This window comes from Equus asinus, chromosome 2 (assembly GCF_041296235.1).
Source record: "Equus asinus isolate D_3611 breed Donkey chromosome 2, EquAss-T2T_v2, whole genome shotgun sequence".
Lineage (NCBI taxonomy): Eukaryota > Metazoa > Chordata > Mammalia > Perissodactyla > Equidae > Equus > Equus asinus.
Genome location: NC_091791.1, coordinates 83,734,249 through 83,760,166, shown reverse-complemented (window position 1 = coordinate 83,760,166; position 25,918 = coordinate 83,734,249). Strand labels below are relative to the sequence as shown.

Below are 25,918 nucleotides of genomic sequence, written 5' to 3'. Positions count from 1 at the left end.
TGTAATGCAAAGTTGTCACTTTGGCTGGAAATGGGTATTTTCTAAATTTGCCCCAATGAAACAATGTGTACTTTTTCATAACAGAAAAATAACATTATGCAAAGTGATTAAACGTTCTGGAAAGAGCGGCTTTCGGATAGAAAAAAACGATTAGAGGCTAAATATACTGGGAATCTAAGACGACCAAACTGACTTAGGAATTGCGTCATCAACAAGAATGCAAGCTCTCTGAGGGCCAGGCCTGACTGAGCGACCCCCGCAGCGTAATGAGTCAGTCACCGCTGCCTCAGCTTTGCCTATCAAATGCCATGTATTTACTTAGCATTCTGAGCATGGTTTTTGTGGATATGCAACCAGGTTTCTGTTTTTCCACGTAGTTTTGCTCATTATTTTAGACTAGGGAGCGAGTGATCGCGAGCTATTGAGCCGTTGAAACTGAAGTGAGCTACTGAACCGAACTACTGAACCGGGAGCACCGTGACCTGACAGGTCATGAGAAGGGAGGAGGAGCGCCCCAAGTCCCCAGGTTGCCCGGCGGAGCGCGGCCGCCCAGTGCCGGCTCCGGAGCCCAGCGCACGCCCCGGCGGCGGGAAGGCGACAGCAGCGCCCCCGCCTGGCTCCTGCGCTCCCGGCCCGGGCACATCGCGCCCGCCCAGGTGCCTCGAGAGCGCACACGGCTCCCAGCGCTCCCCGTGGTTCCGTGGCTCCCGCGTCCGCGGTGTGCTAGGGCGGCGGCGACGGCGACGGGCGAGGGGCGCGGCCCCGCACTGCTTCTGCTGCCTGCTGGCTGCAGCGAGCGCGCGGACCGGCTGGAGCCGGGCTGAGCCACCGCGCCCGCGTCGCGCCGCACGCCGCGGTGGAGCTCGGGGACGGCCGGCGCGGGCGCGCACAGGCGGCGCGGGGCGGCCGGCGCGGCGCGGACCCTCAGCGGGCAGCGCGCCCAACTCCCCCGGGTCGGTGGCTGCAGGCAGCTCGGCCCGTGGCCCCTCCGCCTCAAGTCTGGGAGCTCCCGGCCCCACTCTGCTGTCGCCTATGGGGATCCGAGAGTTTCCCGGCGGCGCATCCAGGGGCAAAAGCATCGCCATGTGAGTAGCACCCTGGGGTGGGTGCGCGAGCGGGCGAGCGGGTGACCGGAGCGTCGGGATGGCCCTTTTGCTGCCAGGACACCGGGTAGTCTGGGGCTCGGGAAGGCGCGGCGCGCGGCGGAGCTGCTCGGGAAGTTTAAGGCGTCCTCTGCCTCGCCGCTCGCCCCAGCCTGCCCTGCCCCGAGGCGCCCAGGGCGGGCACCTGAGACGGGACCCGACGCCGAGGCTGCCGGGGGAGCTGGGGTGGGCGGCAGGCGGTAGGAGGGGGAAGCGCCCGCCCTGCGGCGGCACCTGCCCCTGGAGGGCCCGGGCTGCGCCCTTGCTGGCCCTGGGATCTGCTCCTCACCGAAATCCCCCCCTTCTCTGTCCTGGCTCCCTCTCCCCGTCCACCTGCCCGCGCCCTCAGTGGCATGAGGAGGTCACCGGACGTCAGCCCCCGGAGACTGTCGGACATCAGCCCCCAGCTCCGGCAGCTCAAATACTTGGTGGTGGACGAGGCGATTAAGGAGGATCTGAAATGGTCGCGCTCGGTGGAGGACCTTACGAGCGGGCCCGTGGGGCTCACGTCCATCGAGGAGCGGATCCTGCGAATCACCGGCTACTATGGCTACCAGCCCTGGGCAGCGAGCTACAAAAGTAAGACCTCTCCATCGCCTTATTTCCTGCGTCCGCCGGTCGGTCGCCCCTACCATTGTCACGGCAGCCTCGGGGAGCCGGAGCGCACGCTGCCAAGCGTCCGCCCCCCCTTACCGCCCTGCCCGCAGATACAGACCCAGGTTTGCAACTTTTAGGAAGAGGCTTGGCGACGGAGTTCTCTAGGACCTTTGGGAATTTCTGATCCCTTCTCTTACACCCCCTCCCCCTCCCACACACACCTCTCTATCCACTTCTGCTAGCTCTTGAAGTGTCACAGTGTGGGAGACACATTGGAAACTCTGTACCCGGCACGGTGTGGCTTCCCTGCGGATCTGAAAGTGTTACTCGCCCCGAGTCGGGTCGGGCTCAGCTGGCTCAGTCAGAAACCGCAGGCTTGGCTGGCCTGGATTTTAACTCTTCAGTGTGTCTCTCAGGCCCTGATGGTGGAGGACAGTTCTTGGGGCCTTCATTTTAGATCTCATTCACTCCTGGCCCCAGGTATTTATCTGCCCTCAGCGCAGAGGTTCTATATGGATCCTTCTAGATACTGGCATTTGGTTCCTGAGCCATAAATGGCTGGTGCCAGGTGGAGCAGCTGAAACTTTTCTTTGCCAGTGGGCCCCAGCGGATGGCTTTGGCAGGGCTGTGATCCATTGTACAGACATTACCTGTGTGTGTGACCAGGACTAATTTGCTGGATATTTCTTTCCGTCTCGTTGGAAGGGAAAAGTTGGCTACAGCAGACTCCAGATAGCTATAACTGTAACCATAATTAGATGCTTCCATCACTGTTGTTTGACATAGCAAAAAGAGATTGCCATTTACCATCTCCGTCAGTATAAAAAATGGGTACTGCTTCATTCCATTTGTAATGAAGACTAGCAGCTTAATGATTTTGAGATATGTTTTACCCATCGTTGCCTGAAATTGGAACATACTTTATTGGTCCTTAGGAAAAGAAAATCAGGCTTTTGTAATTTAATCGTATTCAGCTCTAAAAATATGTCTGTCTTTAGCTGTTTCCTAAAACCCTTGATTCCAAGGCAAAGGTCAGCAGTATGCTGCCAGTTAGCTGCTTACTTTTATTTTCAGGAAGAAAGATAGGATTTTAATGTTTTCTTTTCATGCCTTTACTTGTTTTTAAAGGACTGTGGTGATTGCATTTAACTTTGTGTAAGCCTTTTAAAGCTTATCTGTGTCTCCTCAAATCTTCTACTGCTAAAATTGTAGCTGATAAATTGGCTTTGGGTCATAGAAGGAAGACAAGGGACCAAGTTCTCCTTTCAGCTGAAAAGCACTGGGCATAAAATAACCAGACTGAAAACCCATTGGAAACCACTTCTCTTATGGATGAGGATAAGACACTCAATTTCTATTTCTGCTTTCTAAATTTATGGTAGGAATTTTCTGTTTTTTATTTCTGTTCTCTGCTTTCTTAATAACTAAAGACAGTGGTAAAAATTATGGCCTTCCTGGAGTGGTCTCTTTAGCTCCTGAAGTCATGCTAAGCTTTGTCTTTGTAATTCTGCTTGTGACTGCCCCAGGTGTTTTGTAGAAATTGTTATCAAGGTTTGTGACTTTGGGGGTCAGCGGGAGCTTACAGCAGAGATGACTGTGTTTGGTACAAATACCCTTTATAATTAAGGCAGGGGAAAGGCCATATGGAAAATGAGTCCCTTGTACCACCGGTGGTATTTGCAAATATCCTCTCTCTCCGGCTTCACTGAAGGAGTAAATATTAGCAGACAAGGCTGTGGTGATCGTTATCATATGAATAACATCTGCTCACTCCTTCATTCCTGAGAAGATTCCTCTTTATTCTAAGGTATTTCCTTTTTACTGAAATGCTTTAGATGACAACTGACATTTTGATGAATTAATTGGATTTTAAGTTTAAATTTAGAGAAGCTAATGTATTAATATAGCCAAAGAAGTTTTAGAGAGTACTTTTGCTGCTTGCCATTTCTACCCGAGTAGAAAAAAATAATAAGGAGGCTTATCCATATGCCAGTATCAGTTATTTTGTTGGTCGGTTAATAATCACGCTCAAAAGACTGGGAGAGATGGTGATTACAAAAGAAGTATTCTCATGGGCTCCAGAGCAAGCTATGGGATGCTCCAAGCCTCATGCTTGACATTCTTATGTCACCTTTCAGTCATCTTTCAAAGTGACTTATCTATGTCTCCTCTGAAGGAGTTGCCACTGAGAGTTTCTAGACTATTCGAGAGGGAAAAGTCAGCTGCCATTGTAGCAACAGAAATTATTTGGACCACTTGTTCATTCTTATCCTCAATGTTTAGACTTTATTTTGGGCGGTTAAGACAAACAAGGTAAATGTGAACAGTGCAGAAATGATCTTTGCTCAGTGTTCTCAACCTGGTCAGTGAGATGAACAAGTTTCACTGTACACAAGGGACGTTTTGTAAGGATTTTTTTTTCTTGAATCCTAAAGGCCCCTGGGTCTGAGAGGGATGGTTTGTGTGGAACATTCAACTGAGAATTAAACCATAAGCCAGCAGGTAGGAAGGGTCGAGCTCCTCTTCTCAGTGGCTAAAGTCCTTTGAGCAACATTCATGTTTCTGAACCAAACTCCTGGGCAGTGTTCTCAGGCATTCCTTGGATTCCCAGCTGGGAGCGTCCCCAGAGCCCAGAAAGCACGTGGCCCATGGTGGATGCTCAGTAAATATTGTTGAATAAGCGAGTGGATGCTGCCTGAAATACTGACTTCTGGGGGAGAACCTTGGAGAGTACCTCTGTGGTGGTTTGTATATTTTAAGTCTTTATGCTGACTTCCTGTTTGTTTGGAATTGCTTCACTCCTTCCTTGTTCTTCTATCATAAGTGCCACTGCCATCCTTGGCTTTCTGAACCATAGACTAGACCAGAATTCTTGACGGCAAGTTTTGGTTTAGCCCAGGGTTGAGAAACTGTTGACATTTGTGCTGAATAATTCTTTATTGTCAGGGGCTATCCTGTGCCTTAGGGTGTTTAACAGCATCCCTGGCCTCTAGCACGCTTCCAACCCCCCAGGTGACAATCAAAAATGATTTCAGACAATGCCAGATGACTTCTGGCAGTGTCTCTTTGGATCAGAATCCCTCATTTAGCCTCACTCCAAATTCATGCTCCAACTGAACTTTTTTCTCTTGACCGGTAGTGCTAACCCAGCAGGCCTGCCTGCCTTCCAAATTCCTGACCCTCTCCCTTCATTCTTCCCGGACAGCTTCTCAGGTTTTCATGGCGGGCCAGGTCAGAATAAACCGCCTTCTGAATGGGCCTCTTGTGCCTGCAGCTTATGTGGTTCCTCATTCACTCCCTGTAAATTGATACCCTGTGGGAAGTGCTTTAGAATTCATAGCAATTTACATAGTTTATCTAATGACTTCCTTTCCCCTCCCACCTTGTACCACAGCAGAAGAGAAATGGCTGGAGTATCTTCTGCTTCCCCGTTGCTTTCTTATCTCTCCGGTATAGACATCCGCTGGGGAGGAGATGGCCGTAGAAGGGAGGAGGAGGGGCAGAGATCAGGAATAAGTCAGCCATATGGTGGAGAGCCAGGCCCAGGCATCTGACACAGTGGGGACTGGTGGCATTTTGGCACAGGGATGATGGAAGTCGAGTATCTTGGAGATCCCAGATGGAGGCCCTTATGCAGGATGAAGAAGCATTGAAAAATGCTCACTGATTTTCACTTATTCATTCAGCAAACTTTTTGGATCATTTACTAGATGCCAGATTACAGAGATAAGGGATGGGGGAAAAAATGAGGCTCACTACAGAGGTGTGTCTTGTCAAGAAATACCTGCATCTGGATAATAGACGCATTGTTTACATTTAGCAGAGGTGTTTTCCTTCACAGAAAGTTTCCTTAAAGGGTGCTTTCAAAGGGTGAGCTCACAAACATTTCTCTAGTAAAGAAATTTTTTAGGAATAGCTTTTAGGGGGTCATGTTTATTGCTTAAAATGAGGTACAACTGCCTTTTGAGTTGATTTATTAATACTAGGTGGTGCTGGGATGTTCAGATAAAAATGATTTTTTAAAAATGCTGATGGGTTTAGTTTTAAGTGGAGGGTGCTAGTCCCAAATGACCACCCCATCTCTAGCCCACTCCAACCTGCCGTTGGGGACTTGAACCTCGGCCAGGAGCATGTGGATTACTGAGCATAACCCAGTTTGTCTGCTTGGAGGTTTTATAGTTCAGGGTCAGATAATGTAGGTCACTGAATAGCTCACCTGGTGACAAGGAAATCTCATGTTTCAGGATTCTCCAGGGTTACCATGTTCGAAAGGGTTTGCATGAGGTGAGGGGAAGGGGTTTGTGGGGAAAGACCATCTTTCTACTCTCTGTGCCATTCCAGACTCCACTGCGGGCGTAGGTTGCTGACGTCGTTAGCAGTGGTAACTGGAACAGTGGCTCATAGTGTAATTGCATTCATGGTGAGCAGCTTCCCTTTGATCCTCCCAAAATAGTAAAGGTCAGGTCAGCAATTCAAAAATGACCCACTTGTAAGAGATTTATAATTTGGTTGTAAAAGTTTATTCTAGAATGGAGCTTGGCGTATGAAATACTAGATAGAAAAGATTTTAAAAGAAAAAATGTCGGAGCATGGTGGGAGTGGGGCGAGGTGAGTTTAGAGCATGACATTTTCTAATATCTCAGAGAGTAGATTTTATTCCTGAATATGAATACATGCTAACAATTTAGTAAATAGTTTTCTGAGATTTGAAAGAGTTAAAATGCCAAACTGCTATTTTTTAAGGAAACACAGTCCTCCCACGCACACTCAGATCATTGACAGGGGGTTATAAACCTCTGCATCTGGTTGTGAAGGGCATATGGTCCATGCTCTCATCTCCAGGGAAGCAAAGTTCTCAGCTTTAAAAGAGTCCTGGGCAAGGAAATTTCTCCTGGTCCTTAGGAGTCTCTCCTGGGTCTCTTTACAAAGTGTCTAGTCTAAAACACACCCACAGTGAGCTCCGGTCCTTTCCTTAAGGAGTTGGAAGAATTTCAGGTTAGTTGCATTGAAGAATTAATCCATATGTGTATAAGCCATTGAACTCTGAGTGTTGCTAAGGATGCTCATTTGTATTGTAGCCCTCAGTGAAAGAGGGGACAACCTCAGTTTCTTTTATGTTGTCAGGAGAATCAGAGGAAATGGAATCAGGAGGAGTGGCGTTCACATCCCAGCTTTGTACCTTTGTAGCAATATCACTGTTGGCAAGTTACTCACCTCTGTGAGCTTCTGTTTTCTTATCTATAAAATGGAGGATAATGTAACTACTGTTCGGGGTTCTCAAGAGGATTAAATGAAATAATGTATATGCAGCATCCGGCCCTTTCTTGGCATCTATAAATGCTCCTTCATTTGCGTTCATTCATTTAGCAAACTTTTTGGGCGTTTACTATGTGCTCGAATATAGAGAGAAGTGGTGGGAGACACAGACCTTGCCTTCAAATTTTGCAGACTAGAGGGCGAGAAAGTGAAATCTGAAGTGATGATAGGGTGTGATAAAGATTGGCTTGGGGTGCTTCGAGAGCCCTTTGTCACAGTGGTGAGTGCAGTTCCGAAGCTGGAGGAGTAATAAGCTAGCTGCAGGAAGTGGGTGGAGGTGAGGTTTGCGTTCCAGGCAGAGGAACAGTATGTGCACATTTCTGTGCATATACCATTCCTAGAAGGTAATTCAGCTTGACTGGAGCATAGTGGCACCGGAGTGTAAAAGACAAAGTGGGACCGTGAGCAGAAACTGACTCTAGTGTGTTATGCTCTAGTCCTCTGATGTGTGTCATCAGGAGGGCCACTGATGCATGTCACCTTACTCATCCGGTCCCAGTCTAAGTGTCACTTCTTCCAAGGAACCTCCCTGACCGTATTAGATCTGGTGAGGTGTCCTTGCCAGAGGCTCCCACAGTGCTGTCACTTATAATATTGTCCTGGCCAGTTGAAGTGTGTGGCTGAAACTTACAAATGGAAAGCTCTGTAAAGGCAGGGCTCATGACTGTGTCTCCAGCCCTCAGAGTGGCTCTCCGCACTTAGAACTGTAATGAATCTGTCCCCAGCTCATACACTATCTTTGGCACCTAAATCAGTAAACAGTTGTTAAATATATTAATGAAAGGCCACTTACACACACACATAGAGTGACTGCTAAGCATCTACATTTCTGTGGGGTCTTCCAGGATTATCCCACGTAAACACTTCTGATTGCCTTTCTCAGTCAAGAAATGGAACTCCCATGGGTCAGTCTCCTGAGCTCAGTCTCCTTAACTCAGCCCAAAACAGGGGCAAGCGCTGTCACTCCTAGAGCTTATACCTCAGCCGGTCTCATATAAAAGTGTTTGTCTAGTTTTGATAACCTCACTTTAAAAATGATATGCAAAAATGAGCAGGGCCCAGGGAAGAAGAGACAATGGATCAGTGGTAATTGAAAATGTGTTCTACAGGCAAGATTAAAATATTGGAGGAGGGAGAGGGAAAACAGGCATATGACTTGCCATTTGGAGAACAGTTGGGGCGGGCACCTTTGGGAATGTCTTCCCAGCTCACCATGACCCCCTTAACTTCCCTGCACCATGCCGTCAGGGTGGGACTTTAGCAGCCAGAATCACGTCATCTTCCTCCTGGGCACCTTAGATCGGATCGGGGTGGACTCTTGACCCACACCAATGCAATCAGTATTTCCCTCCTAGAATTTGCGATTAAAACCAGGAGATTGTGGTCTGGTGTGGGGTGGTCTTGAGTGGAAACGCTGTGGGGGAGCTGTTCTGGCTTCTGTGTGGATGGAGAGGCAGGGAAAGCTGGTCTACAGAGAGAGAAGAGTCAGGCAGGTGTGCAGAGCAGCCCAGAGCGAGCCTTGGCAATTTCCAGGACTCCATGCTGCGTCCTATTTCCCTCCTGGGTCAAGGTCTTGCCACAGCTCCTCCTCCAGGCTCCAGGAGATGCCACTGTGGCAATACCACAGCCCTTTTCTAATAAGTGAGCAGAAGCTGGGTATTGTTCCATCCTACTGTAGACGCCTATCTGAATAAGATTTCTGAACCACTTCTACTCAGGCTCATGTAGGACAAAACAGGGATATACAAACCAAAGAATTTTCCATTGGAAAGAAGAAATCACTTCTTGACTGCTGAGATAAAGAAGGAGCTTCTGTCACCGAGAGATTCAGAAAGAGGTGGACATTCAGTAACTCAGGCTGAATTAAGTATTTACTTGTCCTCTGTTAGGGGGATGAAGCAGATTTTGTTTTACATGATGCCTTTTGGTTCAATTCAGTGGTGAGTGTCCATTGATCAATAGAGTGATAAACTGGTTTCATTTCTTTATCTTATCTCAGAGCCTGGAAAGGGACTTGTACAAGTAGGTGCCTGATAAATTATTTTGGTTGATATGGTGACAAGCCCTTGAACAATTGCCTAGGACATGGGCACACATTTTTCTCTCATGCAGCTTGAGGTAACCTTAATTTAGGACAGTGTTTGAGATTGTAGGAAATAAATTGCTCCTCTCAGGTGATTTGCAGTGTATAAGGCTAGAGGCTATTTTGGACTCCTGAGACAGAGATATTCCATGTAATTTCTCAGAACGGTTTTCTAGTTTTGACAGATGTTTTCTGCAACATTCAGGTTTTCTCTGTCAGTCTGCCATGTATCCTCTGCAGTACGTGACTGGATAAGAATTTATTAGGAAATTATTATTATTATTTTCTATTTTTTGAGGAAGATCAGCCCTGAGCCAACATCTGCTGCCAATCCTCCTCTTTTTGCGGAGGAAGACTGGCCCTGAGCTAACATCTCTGCCCATCTTCTTCCACTTTATACGTGGGACACCTGCCACAGCATGGCTTGCCAAGTGGTGCCATGTCTGCACCCAGGATCTGAACTGGTGAACCCAGGCTGCTGAAGCAGAACATGTGCACTTAACTGTGCCACCTGGCTGGCCCTTTTTTTTGGGACATTATTTTTATCCTTCACCATCTACTTTGTAACAATGGAGAGTTATAAAAATTTGGGTATGTCCTTAAGGTTTTATTCTAAAGGGTCCGAAGTGGGAGCCACTGTCAAGATGGCAGTGTAGGTGGACTCTGAACTCACCTCCTGCCATAGACACAACGAATTTACAACTACTCTTGGAACAGGTACCCCTAAGAGAGGACTAAAAACTGGATAAAATCCCGACAACAGGGACAGTGCTGACTGAGGTGGAAGAAACAGAAATTCCTTTCTGGAGAGGAAAAGCCACCTTTGAGCCTCAGTGCTTCAACGGCCGGCTGGGAGCAATCCTCGGGTGCACAGGCTTCCCTGGAGGAGTGGGGGATCTGAGCAGGGGAGCATTACCACAATAAGCAGCTTTTGGACTCAACACAGCTGACCAAGGGTCTTAATATGTGCCTTTGCTGGCTGTTAACTACAACAAGGAATCCCCCAGAAAAGCTATTGGACATAAAGGAAAGAAGTCTGCTCTTAAAGGGCCCACACACAAATTCACTCATTTTGGAAAGCAACCTAAACTCACCAAAAAGAAAGGTGCACAGTCCTTTGGTGAAAAGAGATTCACCAGATAAGCTCCGGGTGCATCTTGGTGATAGGTGCGACCTCTTCAGGGACTGAGACATTGGCAGCAGCTATTATTGTGACCTACCACAGGTGTGCTGACACAGACATTGGCAGACGCCGTTGGAGTTCTTCCCCTGGCCTGTTAGCCCAGGGTCTGCCACACCCATTAGAGCACCAATTTAATCCAGCTCAGCCAGGGCAGGCAGCTGCCCTAGGGACTGATCCCATCCAACAGCAAACCCTTGGGCAACTTGTGGGCCTGCATAGGCAGGGTGGGTGCCTGGTACCTCTGCAACTGGGCATGGGTCTGCCTCTGTGGGGCAGGCTGTGTGCAAGGGGTGGGCCCACGTTGGTGGAATGTGTGCAGCCTCTGCAGTGGGGAGACGGGGTCCACTTCACTGGGTCTGGGTGCGCACATGGGGCAGGATTGTGTTGACTGAATGTGTGGCCCTGTGGGCAGTTGGTCCTGACAGCTGCAGCAGACTTGTGCTTCTCAAATAGCCACATAGGAAATTGGCTCCACTTTCCAAAGCCTGAAACACTTGGGTGCTCCCATGCCTTGGGCCAGCTCACTCAGATGCAACCCTGAGAAAGCTGACAAGAGCCTTGCAGGCCAGAGGCCTACAGCAATTGTAAGCTTAGAAACCAGCCACACTGGCGGCCTAGTCACTTAACAGAAAAACTCCACCAGAAATGTGCTATTAGACCTTGCGGCCACCTATGCTGGGACTCCCCACGCCCAAGAAAGTGACTGAAAGGACCATAGCAGCCACATGCAGCTGAGTGTTACAACTAGCCAACCAGGGGGACAGCCTAGCCTCCCTGGGCACCTGCAGCAAGAGCAACCCTGCCACAACCGAAGGACACATGTAGCCCAGAGGGGACACTCCTGGAACATTTGGAATGGGTGACTAGAAGGAAGCACACTGCTGGACTTCATAAGGCATCTCTTACATAAGGCCACTTCTCCAAGATTGGGAGATGTAGCTGACCTATCTATTACATAGATATAAGCACAGAGAAAGAGGCAAAATGAGGAGACAAAGGAATACATTCCAAGTAAGAAACAGGACGAAACACCAGAAAAAGAACTAAAAGAAACGGAAATAACAATCTACCTGACAAAGAGTTAAAACAAATAGTCATAAGGACGCCCACTGATCTTGGGAAAAGAATGGATGAATTCAGAGAGAATGTCAACAAAGAATTGGAAAATATAAAAAAGAACCAATCAGAAATGAAGAATACAATACTGGAAATGAAAAATTCGCTACAAGGACTCAATAGCAGAATAGATGATACAGAAGAACAGATCAGCAAGCCAGATGAAAGACTAGAGGAAATCACCAAAGCTGGACAGATAAAAGAAAAAAGAATTAAAAAGAATGAGAACAGCCTAACGGAACTCTGCGACAACATCAAGTGCACTAACATTCATATTATAGGTGTCTCAGAAGGAGAAGAGAGAAACAAAGGGACGGAGAATCTATTTGAAGAAATAATAGCTGAAAACGCTTCTAATCCAAGAAAGAAAACAGACATTTGGGTACATGAAGCACAGAGAGCACCAAACAAGAAAAACCCAAAGAGGCCCACACCAAGACATGTTATAAGTAAACTCTTAAGAAGTAAAGATAAAGAGAGAATCCTAAAAGTGGCAAGAGAAAGGCAAGCAGTTACATACAAAGGAAACTCCATGAGGCTATCAGCTGACTTCTCAGCAGAAACCTTACAGGCTAGAAGAGAGTGGAATGATATATTTAAAGTGCTGAAAGGAAAAAACCTACAGACAAGAATACTCTACCTTGCAAGGTTATCGTTCAGAATGTAAGGAGAGAAAAAGAGTTTTCCAGACAAGCAAAAACTAAAGGAGTTTTATCACCAAGCAACCAGCTTTACAAGAAATACTAAAGGGGCTTATTTAAGTGGAAAAGAAAAGACTGCAATATGAATAAGAAAATTGCAATTAAAAAAAGCAATAAAATCACTGGTAGAGGCAAATATACAATAAAGGTAGCAGATCAACCACCTATGAAGCTAATATGAAGGTCAAAAGACAAAAGTACTAAAATTATCTATTTCCATGATAAGAGGGTATTGGATACACAAGCACAAAAAAAGAGGTTAAACACAACATCAAAAACATAAAATGTGGGAGGAGGGGTATAAAAGAGTAGAGCTTTTAGAAAGAGGTCAAACTAAAGAGACCATCAACTTAATATAGATTGCTATATACGTAGGTTATCATATACGAACCTCATGGTAATCACAAACCAGAACCCTGTAATAAATAAACAGAAAACTAAGAGAAGTGTATTATGCTGGCATAAGATACCTGAGAGGGACTTGAATTCCCCTCCTCTGTACATTTTTTTTTTTTTAAAGAACAGCAGTGGTTTTGTTTGTTTGTTTGTGTTTGTGAGGAAGATAAGCCCTGAGTTAACATCTGTTGCCAATCTTCCTCTTGTTTTTTTTTCTCCTCAAAGCCCCAGTACACAATTGTATATCCCAGTTGTAGGTCATGCTATGTGAGATGCAGCCTCAGCATGGCTTGATGAGCGGTGCTTAGGTCCACGCACAGGATCGAAACCAGTGAACCCTGGGCCACTGAAGCAGAGCACGTGAACTTAACCCCTCGGCCATGGGGCCAGCCCCGTGTACATTTTTTTAAAATAAATTGGCCAATGAAATAGTTTGAAGACCATTTAAATGCCGTAACCCAGAACAGCAGATTTTAAGGTTTTATCCAAACTTTTACTTTGTCACCATTTTGTTTTATTAAATATGTAGCATAAAACTCTTTTATAAGTTTATTTGAGTTTATGCAATGGGTATATTTTCAAAGTTACATGTAAATACAATTTATAGAATTAGAATTTATTGTAAAAACACTGGTGCTGGTGCATGTGTAACTGTGTGTGTTCTGTCTGTAACCTACTTGTATCTTGTGATTCTCCCAGAATACAGTGAGGAGTTTCAGTGTGGTGGCTGGAAGGTGGAGGAAGGAACCCTTTCAAGCTAGACCCCACTGCCACCATGATCCCTCTTGAGAAGCCAGTGGGCCAGGCTGGGGTTCAGGAAATTGCTGTGTGAAATTTCAAACACTACTCGTGAAGGGGCTCATTTGTGAATGGTTTGGAAACAGATCAAACAATGGAATGTATTGCGAATGAATATTCATTTATCCATTAATCCATCCTTCTGTCTATCCATCCATCCATCCAGTCACTCATTCATTCATTCAAATGTCAAATAGTTCACTGCTTCTAAAGGGCAGTAAATATACTCACTTCTAAGATAAACATATACTAAATATATGGTATAGTTACTATTTCCTAGAAAATTATGTAGTGGGGAGACAAAACAGACACATATCAATCTGTCAGGTCTCATACTTGCCTTGTCTTGGGGCTATCTCCCAGAAGCATCTCACGTGTTTCTTTTTGGTGCTTCCCTGACTAGATACCTTGGGGTCTTTTGGACGATCATTGAACAGCCTTACCCTAAAGTCTGTATTGTGTAAACAGTAGTGTGCACAATTTTTTTATTGTCGAGCACCATAGACAGCTAGTTAGTACAGGATAGATTATTGAGCCCCAGGGAAATTCTTTTTCTCTTCCTTTGGAAACTTGAGCTCTCTTACTGTAATCAGAATTCTAATTTGTTCATTTGATGTATCCCAGACATTAAACACTTTTTCCTTTTAATGAAATCATGCAAAAACAAAGATTTTTGACTGGCTTGATAAGATTAAGCTACTAAACCAGCACATTTCTTCCCTAATGTTTTATGCTGCAGGCATTCTGTTTCTTTCCAGCTCTGAAGAAAGCCAGGCTGAGACCTGAGACATTTTCCGTCCTCTAACTAGGGGCCCGGCAGAAATAGAGTGGACCGGAAGTCAGAGGAGTTGGGATTTCCTGCACTGCCCGTTCTGTCCTGCACTTCTGCACCTTGTTTGTGCAGTGTCTCCAGTTCCTTCAGGAGAAAATTCCCACGTCCATAGAAATGCTCTTTGAAAGCTATTGTCTTGGCTGTTCAGCTTAAGAGTCATAACACTTTTTAATTCATATGGGTGTGACGGGAATGATGTTCCTAAGGGGCATCTTTACTTTTGTACATTAATAACAATCAAAACGTCCTGATTAACGGGACCGTTACTTTCTTTAATGTCGAGAATGGTACGATCTGGAGTTCTGTTCAGCATTTTCTTGCATTAGTTGATCCTGGAGCCACCTCCCCTGTGTGGGTGACTCCAAGCCTCAGGGATGTGGCTGAGCTAACATATAGGGTAAGGCTGTGTTGTTGGAGGACTGTGTCTTACTCCCTCCCTTCCTGTCTTGCTCGCCTCTTTCCTTGCCCCCGGCTTGTCTCTGTGCTGAGCACATGGAAGTCTGAGCACCCAGAGAAGGCCGTGCGTCTTTGGGACTGATGGTCCCTAATGGACAGCAAGTGACCTAGAGTCCCCCGAATCAATGCTGAGTCCTCTCTTGTTTTCTGGTTGATGTGGCTCTTTTAGGGGAGGCAGCCGGGGTCCCCTTGCCACCTGTACCTGTTAAGAGGCCAGGAGGTGATGATAGTTACCTTCTAGTGGCCTGGATCTTTTGTCCCAAAGCCTCAGCAGTGCGCTGGGAACTGCCTCATTTTCTCTGTAGAGGGGTCTGTGTTGCTTTGGTGGAAACATACTGTAAAGAAAAAACACACTGTCATTTTCCTTTACATTACACACGGTACTCTCTGAATAGTACTTCACTTCTGCCGTGGCTGGTCACAAAAGGTGTGGTAGTTTTCCCACACCAAACAATTCTGTGACACCAGCCGGGTGTCCTATGGTTTAACTCAATTGATACTATCTACCTGGAGATAGCGTCAGGCTCTCCTAGGCTGAGGGCTCAGTCCTGCAAGACTGCTCCCCCCATTCAGATGCCAATCACAAGCCCATGTTGTCATCTGTACTTCTGACCAACTGGCTATAAATTGGAGGTTCCCACAGCTCCCTCCTTGAGTTCAATTAATTTGCCAGAGTGGCTTATAGAATTTAGGAAAAAACTTTACTTAGTAGATTGTCAGTTTATCATGCAAGGATCTAACTCAACAGCTCGGTGGAAAGGTGCAAAGGACAAGGTATGTGGGAAGGGGCAGGGAGCTTCTGTGCCCTCTCTGGGTGTGCCACCCTCCCAGCACCTCCATGTGTCCACCGACCTGGAAGCTCTTGGAACCCCCACTTTTTGAGTTTTTATGGAACCTCCATTACATAGGTGCGATCGATTAAATAATTGGCCATTGGTGATTGATTCAATCTCTAGTCCTTCTCCCCTGTCTGGACGGGGCGGAGACTGAAAGTTCCAGCCTTTAATCACAGTCGGTTCCCCTGGCAACCAGCCCCCATCCTTCGGGGCTTTCTAAAAATCACCCCGATAATATAAACTCAGGTGTGGTTGAAAGGGGCTCATCATGAACAACAGAAGACACCCCTTTCACTTTTATTGCTCTTATCACTTAGGAAATTCTCAGGGTTTTAGGAGCTCTGTGCCAGAAATCAGGATGAAAACCAAATATATATTTCTTATTATAAATCACAGTCTCACACACAGATATAAAAGACATTTTTGAGGCAGTTGGAGAAATTTGAATGCCTGCTGTTTATTAAATTATTTTATGGAATATTGTTGTTTTTCTTGGGCTTAATATTAGCGTGGCTGTGAGGAGAGTGTGGTTATTCTTGAGATAATGAAGTATTTAGGGATAAAGTGTCATTATATCTGCAATGTACTTTTATTTGTTTTTTTAAGATTTTATTTTTCCTTTTTCTCCCAAAGCCCCCTGGTACATAGTTGTGTATTTTTAATTGTGGGTCCTTCTAGTTGTGGCATGTGGGACGCTGCCTCAGCATGGCTTGATGAGCGGTGCCATGTCTGCACCCAGGATTCAAACTGGCGAAACCCTGGGCCGCCGAAGCAGAGGGTGCGAGCTTAACCACTCGGCCACGGGGCCAGCCCCAGCAATGTACTTTGAAGTAGTTCAGCAAAAACAAGTATAGATAGATAGATAGATAGATTGACAAACAAAATGGGGCAAAATTTTAATATTTAGGGACTCTAAATAATATACATATGTGTGCATTTTTTGGACTGTTTTCCCCATCTTTCTGTAAATGTGAACAATTTCAAAATAAAATATGTCATTGTTGCGGCCAATGGCACAGCATAGCCCAGGCCTGAAAGGAAAATACTGTATATTTGATTCAGAGTTATTGCATCAGAATTTAGCCAAAAAGCAGGGAGAATTGTGTGACCTCTGACAAGTTGTCTCTGGGAAGGTGGAGGTCCTTTACTTCAGTGGCAGCATTGGCACTGGCTTCCAGCCACACTCAGCTTTCAGTGTCATCTTCTAGGTAGGATTAGAGCCTAAGTGTTGTGGTCTGAATGTTTGCGTTCCCCCAAAATTCAGCTGTTGAGACCCTAGGAGATGGGGCCTTTGGGAGGAAGGTAGGTCATGAAGTTGAGCCCTCTTGGTAGGATTAGTGCCCTTATAAGAAGAGGCCAGAGAGCTAGGTCCTTCTGTTTATTCCGTGTGAGGACACAACGAGAAGCTGGCTGTCCACAGCTGGAAGAGGGCCCTCAGCATAACCCGACCGCGCTGGCACCCGGATCTCGGACTTCAGGCCTCCAGACTGTGAGAAATAAACGTCTGTTGTTTATCAGCCACCCAGTCTGTGGCATTCTGTGACAGCAGCCCAAACTGACTAAGACACCAAGGTAGCATCTGCCTCAGTTTCCCTCCCTTACCTCTGGCCACATCAGTGTCTCTCAAACGTGCTCCTCACCTGGATGTGTTAATGGCATAGATTGTGGCGATGGTTTCACGGGTGTATACTTATCTCCAAACTTATCAAGTTATATACGTTTAATATGTACAGCTTTTTGTATGTCAATTATACTTCAATAAAGTGGTTTTTAATTTTTAAAAAAAACATGCTGCTTGCCTTGTAGGACATGTGTCAGGCTCCAGGATTCTTTTGATGAAAAAACCTGTTTTTCAGGGATTTAGATTTCTGGTCCATTTCTCTAAATGGTTTAACTTTGTACTTTATAGAATAAAAATATGCTTGTATTTGGGGATGATTTGCCTTACCCTGAGAGTGAACAGAGAGCATAGCATCTTAGTCTGCAAAAGAGGCTGTTTTTAAAGGATTCATTGGCCTGTGGTGCAGATTGCATTTCAAGCGCTGAGTCTCTGGAATACTAGTGTCACATCTCCTGTTATGTTTTACGTCTCTCCTGACCAACTGTCATTTACGCTTGAGCACTGTCTTTCCTCCTGGCTCCCAAGGATCAGGGCAGGGCCAGACAGGGAAGGCCACTTTCTTTTGAGAGCTGCTCCCAAGGAAATTGCTTTATCAACTGCTACCCGGGGAAGGATGGCGCTGGGGGCAAGAGGGAAAGAATCCATAAGGCTTCCAGAACTCCTTCTGCACCCTGCGTGTGGGCCAGACTATCAAAATCTCCATTTGCCTTTAGCAGCTCAGAACCCTTGGCAGAATTCAGCTCTTGGGGTCCCTAGACAGACATTATTATTGCTCTTTGTGAACAGAGAAATGAGGCACAGAGTAATGAAGAGAGCACACAGGGATTATTTTTGCCTCAAGGTGAATACGTGAGAATTGGAGGCAATATTTTAAGATATGGGGGTACCCTTGTTAAAATAGGGAAGATCTGCTCCTTGAGAATAAGAAAAAGGGAGACCCTTTTGGAATCCACAGTGGAAGAGAGGAAGCAGAAACGCTACAGTGTATTAAAGAGCAAGTATTCATTGAGCTGCGAGTGGGAACAATTGATTGGTCTCAGAATAAAGTATGCACAAGGTCGGAGAAAGGGTATTGAGTGGAAGGCAGGCGTGGGGTTTGAATTTCAAACAGTTTCGTGAGAAGCGTGTGTGAAGGTGCTAAAGCTGAGGGAGGAGAGAAGACAACTACTTTCTAAAGCTGCTCTGAACATTTCTGTAGTTGTCTCTGCGAATATCAGCGCTCATTTCTGTTGGATATACATCCAAGAGTGGAATTTCAGGGTTGTAGTGTTGTGGTGGACAAACTCCAAGATGATTTCTGATGATCCCCACCTCTGGTATTCAGCCCTGAGTCATTCCCTCCCCTGGAGTGTGGGTGGGACGTGTGACTTGCTTCTAAATGATAGAATGTGGCTCATGGTGGGCTATCATCTCTGTGATTATGTTATGTTATGTGAGATTCCATCTTACCAGCAAACTCACTTCAGATCTTCTCTCTCCCTTGCCAGCCCTGATGAAAGCATTGGCTGTATTGGGAGGTCTATATGGCAAAGACCTGCAGGTGGCCTTTAATAGTTGAGGGTGGCCTCTGGCCAACAGCCAGCAAAAACCTGAAGCTCTCAGTCCTGAACTGAGAGGCTGCCCAACAATCGTGCAAATGGAAAAAGCAAATCCTTCTCAGGTTGAGAACCAGCCCTGGCTGATGATGAGGATTTTTAGGCTGCTTAATTTTAAAACAGTTTATGATGAGGATTTTTAGGCTGGTTAATTTTAAAACTGCAGATGAGAATCAGGCTCCGAGGAGTGGAATTTGCTTGCCCTTTGATCAGAGACAATTGCATTTGTGAAGGAAATCTCCATGCCTCCCTCTCTGCGCCAGGAGGAAGTGGGGGATGGCCTTATCTCTGGAAACTCTTAATGGGGAAGGCAAGAACTTAAGTCGTTTACTGTCTGGCAACCTCATGTAACTGACCCCGCACCCCAAAATCCTCCTTTGTCTTTAGTTGAAGATAATATTTGAGCGGTGACTTCTGCCATTTACTCAATCCGGTTTGATTCTTATCTAAAAGTTGTGGGACCGCCCAATGTCCGGACCCTACCGGCACTGGTACCATTTTAACTTTTTTTCCTTTGTCTTGTAAAGAGATGACTCACATACCCATGCCTTAAATTTAGCCCTAACCCTCAACTCGGGGCAGCAGCAGGAGCTCTGACTGCCCGTGGGTCCTGTCCCCACGCACCAGCTCTGCCTGCCCATGGGTACTGTCCCCATGCCAGCGGGGCAGCAGAAGCTCTGACTGCCCATGGGTCCTGTCCCCATGCTATTCCACACTATTCTCTAAATAAAAGAGCACTACTGCCAGATCTTGAGAGTCTAAGAAATCTTTCTTTCGACTCCTCGGCTCACCTACCCCGCATCAGCTGACATCTTGATTTCAGCCTTCTGTATAGAGGGGAGTAAAGAATAGGCTGAGGATACAATCTACCGCAAGGGTCAAGAAACGGAAGCAGGCATTAGGGCATACCTCAGGTCTGGTCCTGTTCTGCCGTTTACTAACTGGGCATCGTTGATCCAGCCTGGCCATCCCTTACCTTTTATGTTCAATGAAGGGATTTGGCAAGATTATATCCTGAATCCCCAACAGCACAAAATTTTAATGAGTCTAAGATTCATGTACAATATTCAAGGAAATAATCTATCCTATAAATGAGAGTGTAGAGGTAAAAAAAAAATTTAAGAGGCTAAACAAATGTGTGTCCTGTCTAGAAAATTAGCCCAATCTGAGCCACCTCTTCAGTTTGTAGACAGCAAAGCCCACGATTTGACTTTCTGATACTAAGTTACTGGAAAGGGAAACACGTGGATAGAAGAGTTCCTTTTTATCCCACCACTCGTTTTCTCTTATTTCTTTTGGTACATTGATCAAAAATGTATTGGCTAAGTATTTCTTGATTGATTATGTTGAACACTAAAACATGATATATTTCATGTTTGCATTTCAAAGCTTTGAAAAATGCAAGAAATGACATTTTAGGTTTCTATTGCAACTTTTAAAGGAAATGAGGATTTCTGTTGGGCCACAGGGGCACCTGGTCCTGGGGTTACACATTTTAAGGAGCAGAAGGGGCAACCAGGAGTCTTAACACTGGCTTTCACTGGGTTGTTTTCAGAAGACAATTATAGAGCTTTGCATAAATTCCTTGAAGAAGAAGTTGCACCACTGTCGAGCCACTTGAAAGCTCAGCGGGTCTTAGTTGTGAGCAGCTCTGCAGAGATGGTGCCGACAAAAGAAATCTGGCGGGGAGCTATTCCTGGAGGTGAGAGAGATAACAGAAATGGAGAATCTTTGAAAGGCTGTTGAGAGGAGTAGCTTTTGGGAGTTTCCCCTTTGAGAGTGATTGATGAAGGAAGCTTCTACACCCCCAGACAGGGTGCTTTGTTCTGCCATCATCTCTGGCACCAGCTTATCAAGTGTCAGACTGGGAAGGACTCGCTGCCTTTGGTCTTCATCCCTCTCTGCTATTGCAGCAGGAGTTTCCTTTGATTTCTTGAGGCAAAAGCCAACTATGGTTTGTCTTTTGATTTTCTTTCTCACTGCAAAGAGGTATTATAATTTCCCACTTGGCGAGCTGTGGATGTTAGAAGGCTGGAACGAGGACTATTAAACCCCCCATTCGTAGAACCCTTGTATTTTTATGTGGTTCTCAGAGTCCTGTGAGCTTTACAAAAGATGTTATCCCAATACACTGTATGATTCCATCTACATAAAGTTCAAATTTGGCATAACTAATCTGTGCTGGGGAAGGTCAGAAGAGTGGTCATTCCTAGGGTGTACAGACTGGGAAGGGGCATGAGGGAGCCTTCTTTCTGGGGTGGTGGAAATATTCTGTATGGTAGTCTGGGTTGCAGGGTATATGTATATAAAAGGGTGCGTATGCATGTAAAAACTTATCAAGTGCTTTGCTATATATGTTATACCTCAATTTAAGAATCTCTTTTTTTAGAAAGGCGGTCATTGGGTGGAGGGGGCTACTCCATAAGGAGACTTTGGTCCCTGGGTGGATCAGGTTGTTTGTGGAGGACGGTGACCATCTAGGTCCTATGGAAATCAGAACTTAAAATTAGCACTCTGCTTCCTTTGTTGTCATTGTCATTGTTGTTCCATCGAAGTCATGAGTAGCAGGATCACTCTTAAACAGTCCCACTTGTTTTGGACATCTGGATGTTTATAAATAGAAGTACATGGCATTTTCCCATTTTAAAGGAATGCTGCCATTCTTCTCTTTTTGCAAATTAAACTCACTGATTTAGGTGCTCCTTCTTGCAATAGAAGTTCTGAAGAAGTGTGTGCTTAAAGAAAACTGCAGGTTTTGGCTATGTAAGTGATGACGAGGACACTAAGGTCATAATGAAAATAACTAGGACTTTGTGTATGACCCTTTGTGTATGCCAGAGGTACGATAACTTGCCATCATTTTACTACTTATTAGTTTTCCCCCAGAAGATGTGACAAAGGAGATAGAAGGATGGTGAAGTACAAATTGGTTCCCTTAAAAGCTTTATCCCTGTTAATTGCAAGTTTTTATGAAAGCAGCAGTCAAAACTAAGGCTTGAGGGTTTCTCTTTATTTAAATTTCCGTGCTTTGATTAATTCCAAGTAATCCAACCAACTCATTGTTGGCTGTCATTTTGGATACCGTTCTCTCTGTGCCTTTTGGTCTTTAGAAAATTGCAGGTGCAAGGTGGAAATTTGTTTGAAAAAATATAGTCTATCAGCTTGTAATATTAAAAAAAAATTTTTTTAAACGCAATGTAGACTCAATAGTTAGAAGCATACTTTTAATAGAATGGGTAAAATAGAGGACTTGCTTCCTGAACCTGTTGACTAAGAGGCATGCTGATCTGAGGACTCTAGAACTGGAGAAGGAGGGCATGTCAGGGGCTGGAAGGAAGAAGGAGGTGAGGAGCGGAAGCAGGCCAGGGCTGGACTGAAGACAATGGTGTCCCAGGTAGGGTGGGGGTCTGACTTCATTTCCAAAGCACATAGAGATCACCTCTGGTTTTGATACTATTCACTCCTTTGTTTTCTCTGACTCTATTAGCACAAATAGTCTAGAGTTCAGGATGAAGTGCTTTATTCCATTTGGAGCACTATTGTATAAGCTGGTCACCATTCTTCACATGCTACCGAGAAGGATGGAATAGGATGTTGATTATTCATCTGGTTTCAGAGTTTGCCTTTAGGTTGAGATATGTCCAGGCTATAAAATGGATGCATATTTTATCATTCAAATTAAAAAGGGTCTCTGTCCACTTGAGCTTCCCTAAGTAAGGTTTTAGAGAAAAGTGAATGCCCCAGGCATCTATATCCACTTCCTCGTTTTCCAAGACTTTTTTGCTGCTTATGTTTCCATTACATTTGCTACTAGATCTTTTCTGTGCACTTGAGTTCCTTATTCCTAAAAGAAGTCTTCACTAATCCACTCAGGTAATCCAATCCAAATAATTTCCCTGATAATAACTAGTCAGCTAAACAGGTTATACTGTTGACTTATATAACCCATATGCATTTAACTTGCTTGAAAGAACTGCTATTAGACAAGAAAAACATAAATTTTTACCCGAAGTCTTTTAATGAACTGTTTTAAAAATCCATTCTCATTGAGGTAAAATAGCCATAATGAAGTGAGTGTGAGTTCTGAGTGTACAGTTTGATAAACTTTTACAAAATGAATATACACGTGTTTCCTGCATCCAAATCAAGAAACAGAATATTACAGGCATGTAAGCTCTTTATTTTTGACACCTATATGGGAGCTGTCCGTACTTAATTTTAAAGTGATCAAAAAAGCCATACGCTTTTACTCGGCTGCAAAGGTAGCTTCCCATAGAGGTGAAAGATGTTTCGGTGAAAATCTAGCTGTCTCCTGCCCTTTATAAGCAAGCTGTGTCTAGCACTGGTATTTTGTTGCAATGATCAAGATATCTTTCAGACATTCCAATATGGGCATCATGTGAAAAATGGGATCTCATTCTGCTTCTAGGAAGCTTTAGGTTTACTTGATAATTTTAATCTTCCTCTGAAAGAACTGTCTTCCAGGAAGATCTCTGTGCTGAAATTCCCATCTGTTTACGCGTTTTTGTCTACCTGTTCTGTCAGATGCCTCAACATTTTAATCATAGTTATTTTAAAGTTTGTGTCTGATAGAACTGATGTCTGGTAGTCTCTGTATCTGGTTCTGTTGATTGCTTTATTTCTTGACAGTGGATTGTTTTTCTCTTGCTTTTTTGTGTATCTCGTAGCGTTTGATTGAATACTGGATGTTGTGTGCACAAGAAGAGAAGAGACTGAATTATATATTGTTAACGCCCAGAGTTGGACACACATCTTCTTGTGTCAGGCCGTTAGTGCGGGAGGTTGAGTGAGTCTGGCTGGGAATGGACGTGGGTTTGGGGTTTTTTCAGTTCCTTTTTAAACCTTTCCCAGCAGCAATAGATCTTTGCTTGTGTCCTGGGGGCAAGAGGATTTCCTACTTCACTCCAGAGTGAGCTGGCTTTGCTCCTACTCCTACCCCAGCAGCCATAGACTTTTTTCCTTGGCCCTGGGGTGGGAAACTTTGCTGCCCAGTGGCTGAAGACCTGTGCTTTGTAGAGAGAAGGATTGGGGAAGTGGACCGGGCTTCGTCCTGTCTCCTGACAGCCCCTGATCACCTCCCACAGCCTATGCTACCCTGCCAGGCTCTTCTGTCCCCTGCCCAGCCCCCAGTCCTTCTAGTGAGCTGCTTGGTGGAGGTTCAGGGAAAAGAGCTTGTGAGTGGGTGCAGACTCCCCTTGTGTCCAGCTCTTCCGAATTGATACACTAGTCTACACTTTGCCTTTAAGAACTCATTAAAAATTTAGCTGCTTTCTTCTTACCCACTGGTATGGAAGCATCTTCTTTCTTCCGTGCTCTGCTAAAGGTGAAACAGATGATGTGTTTCATCTCAATTTGGAGGCTCTTGTCACTCTTTGGAATTCAATTTGCTTGTTTGTCTGTGACCTCTGCTCTCTGATGGGCTCAATAAATATTGTAATTTTGTAAATGATTCAGCTCTTTCTTGTTTGGGTAATGCTCTCTTGAGTCTTTCTGCATCCTAAGAAGCAGTAGAACTTGGTTCTAAGTTTTGAGTTAATGTCAATTATGTATTGGTTTGTGGTGTTGGCAGATATTACCAACTTGCCAAGGGGTGAGAGGTGCTAAGTATTCCGACATGTTGAAATCCTGCGACCTTGGTGCTGGGGCCTCTTTGGGATCCCAGCTTAGCCTGGTGAAGACAGAGACACTGTCTTAGGAAACGTTATCTATCTTCTGATAATAGTTTGTAAAAGGGGAGCAGACAAATTGACATCCAGCTTAGTTTGAAGGAGTAAGCTTTACTGGTTAAGTAAGGTTTTGTAGGTTACTGTCCTGTCTGAATCATAGTATCTTTGCTCAGTGTCCACGCCTGTCCTCATAAAAAGCTACATTTCAGAACGAGACGAGGGGCCTGGGGAGCATTCCCTGCTTCCCTTCTTGAGTCCCATCCAGTGCCTCTGTCTCATAGACTCCGGCATTTTGTGATGACAATACCTGCCAATTAGCACTTAACAGTCTCTATGTCTACTCCCATCTACTCCGGTGAATCCAGCACTTCACAACATTAGTCACCAAATACCTTCCCCCACATCAAAAGGAGACACTCCCCTGTTTCCTAGAAAGGAGAAAAGATAGAGAACCCTACCTTATAGTAGGATACAGAAAAAAGCCTTCCACTGAATTAGCATGCCACACCTGTGAGTGAGGACCTTGTCTTGGAGAATGAGATGAAGGGCATTTAGAAAGTGATATCTTTGATAAAGGCTTTAGCCAGGATGCAAACAGTAGCTGAACGCGAACCAAATGGATGTGGAGGGTTTAGGATATCCACATTGTTAAAATTCAAGATGTGATATACCTTTTTGATTAAAAAAAAAAGTAAGGAGAAAAATTGCCCAAGCTTGTCTGTCTGTATATCTCTGCCACTGCCGAGTAAGCAGTAAAGATAATCCTAGCCTACCTGATAGCTCTGTGTTTATGCTTGTCCAATATTAGGAAGATTGACTTCTCCTATGAATTCAAAGACATCAGTTATTTTATATTAAAAGTGCCCCGCTGTAGTTGTTTGCTGTTTTGGAAGAGCAAGTCTGAGATTCTCTCACGTAGGCAGAGAAGAGCTTTTGAAGTGTTTGGAGAAGGGATGTGATGGGATCAAATTTTCATTTTGGAAAATCCTCTCTGAAACAGACTGGAGACTGGACTGAAAACGTTGCCTGATTAGGAAGCTAAATGCTATAATCTAGGCAGGAGAAAATAAAGATCACAACCAAGGCTAGGTCAGTGAGGATGCAGGTGGTGGGATAGAAGTGAGGATAACGGGCGTAGAAGTGATGGACTTAGAGATTGATAGTATATGGTGAGTGCAGGAGAAGGCTGAGGAGAGGATGATGGTCAAATTTCTGACTTGGGTAACTGGGTAATCTTCAGGTAGTAACGTCTGTTAATTAGTTGGAGGTAGTTTCTAGAATTCAGGAGAGGTTTGGGTTGATTACAGTTATTAAACTAAAGCTAAAGGAAGCCATGAATCACTGCCATCGTGCCCATTGATTAGTTGGAGTTCTTGGTCACAAGCAACAGATATCCAATCTGTTAATCATATGCAAAAAGGTAATTTCTGGAAGAGCACCAAAGACTCAGATAAACTATGAGAGACCAAATAGCCAGGCCTGAAAAATGGACATGATGCTGGGGCCCCAAATGCTAGGAAGCAGAGACCACGGCAAGGTTCATACCTAAGACGAAGGCC

The 25,918-nt window shown here is 45.0% G+C and overlaps 1 protein-coding gene across 1 annotated transcript in view; it reads left to right on the top strand.

Annotated features, from left to right (window-relative positions):
- Window positions 1–647: 647 nt before the first annotated feature.
- The window catches only part of SLC35F3 (solute carrier family 35 member F3), a 376,143-nt gene continuing 350,872 nt past the window's right edge, over window positions 648–25,918 (top strand). Inside the window, exons 1-2 of the mRNA XM_070492484.1 lie at window positions 648–1,085; window positions 1,492–1,721. Coding sequence (XP_070348585.1) covers window positions 1,033–1,085; window positions 1,492–1,721 — 283 coding nt within the window. The 5' untranslated portion in view covers window positions 648–1,032. The remainder of the gene's footprint in view (window positions 1,086–1,491; window positions 1,722–25,918) is intronic.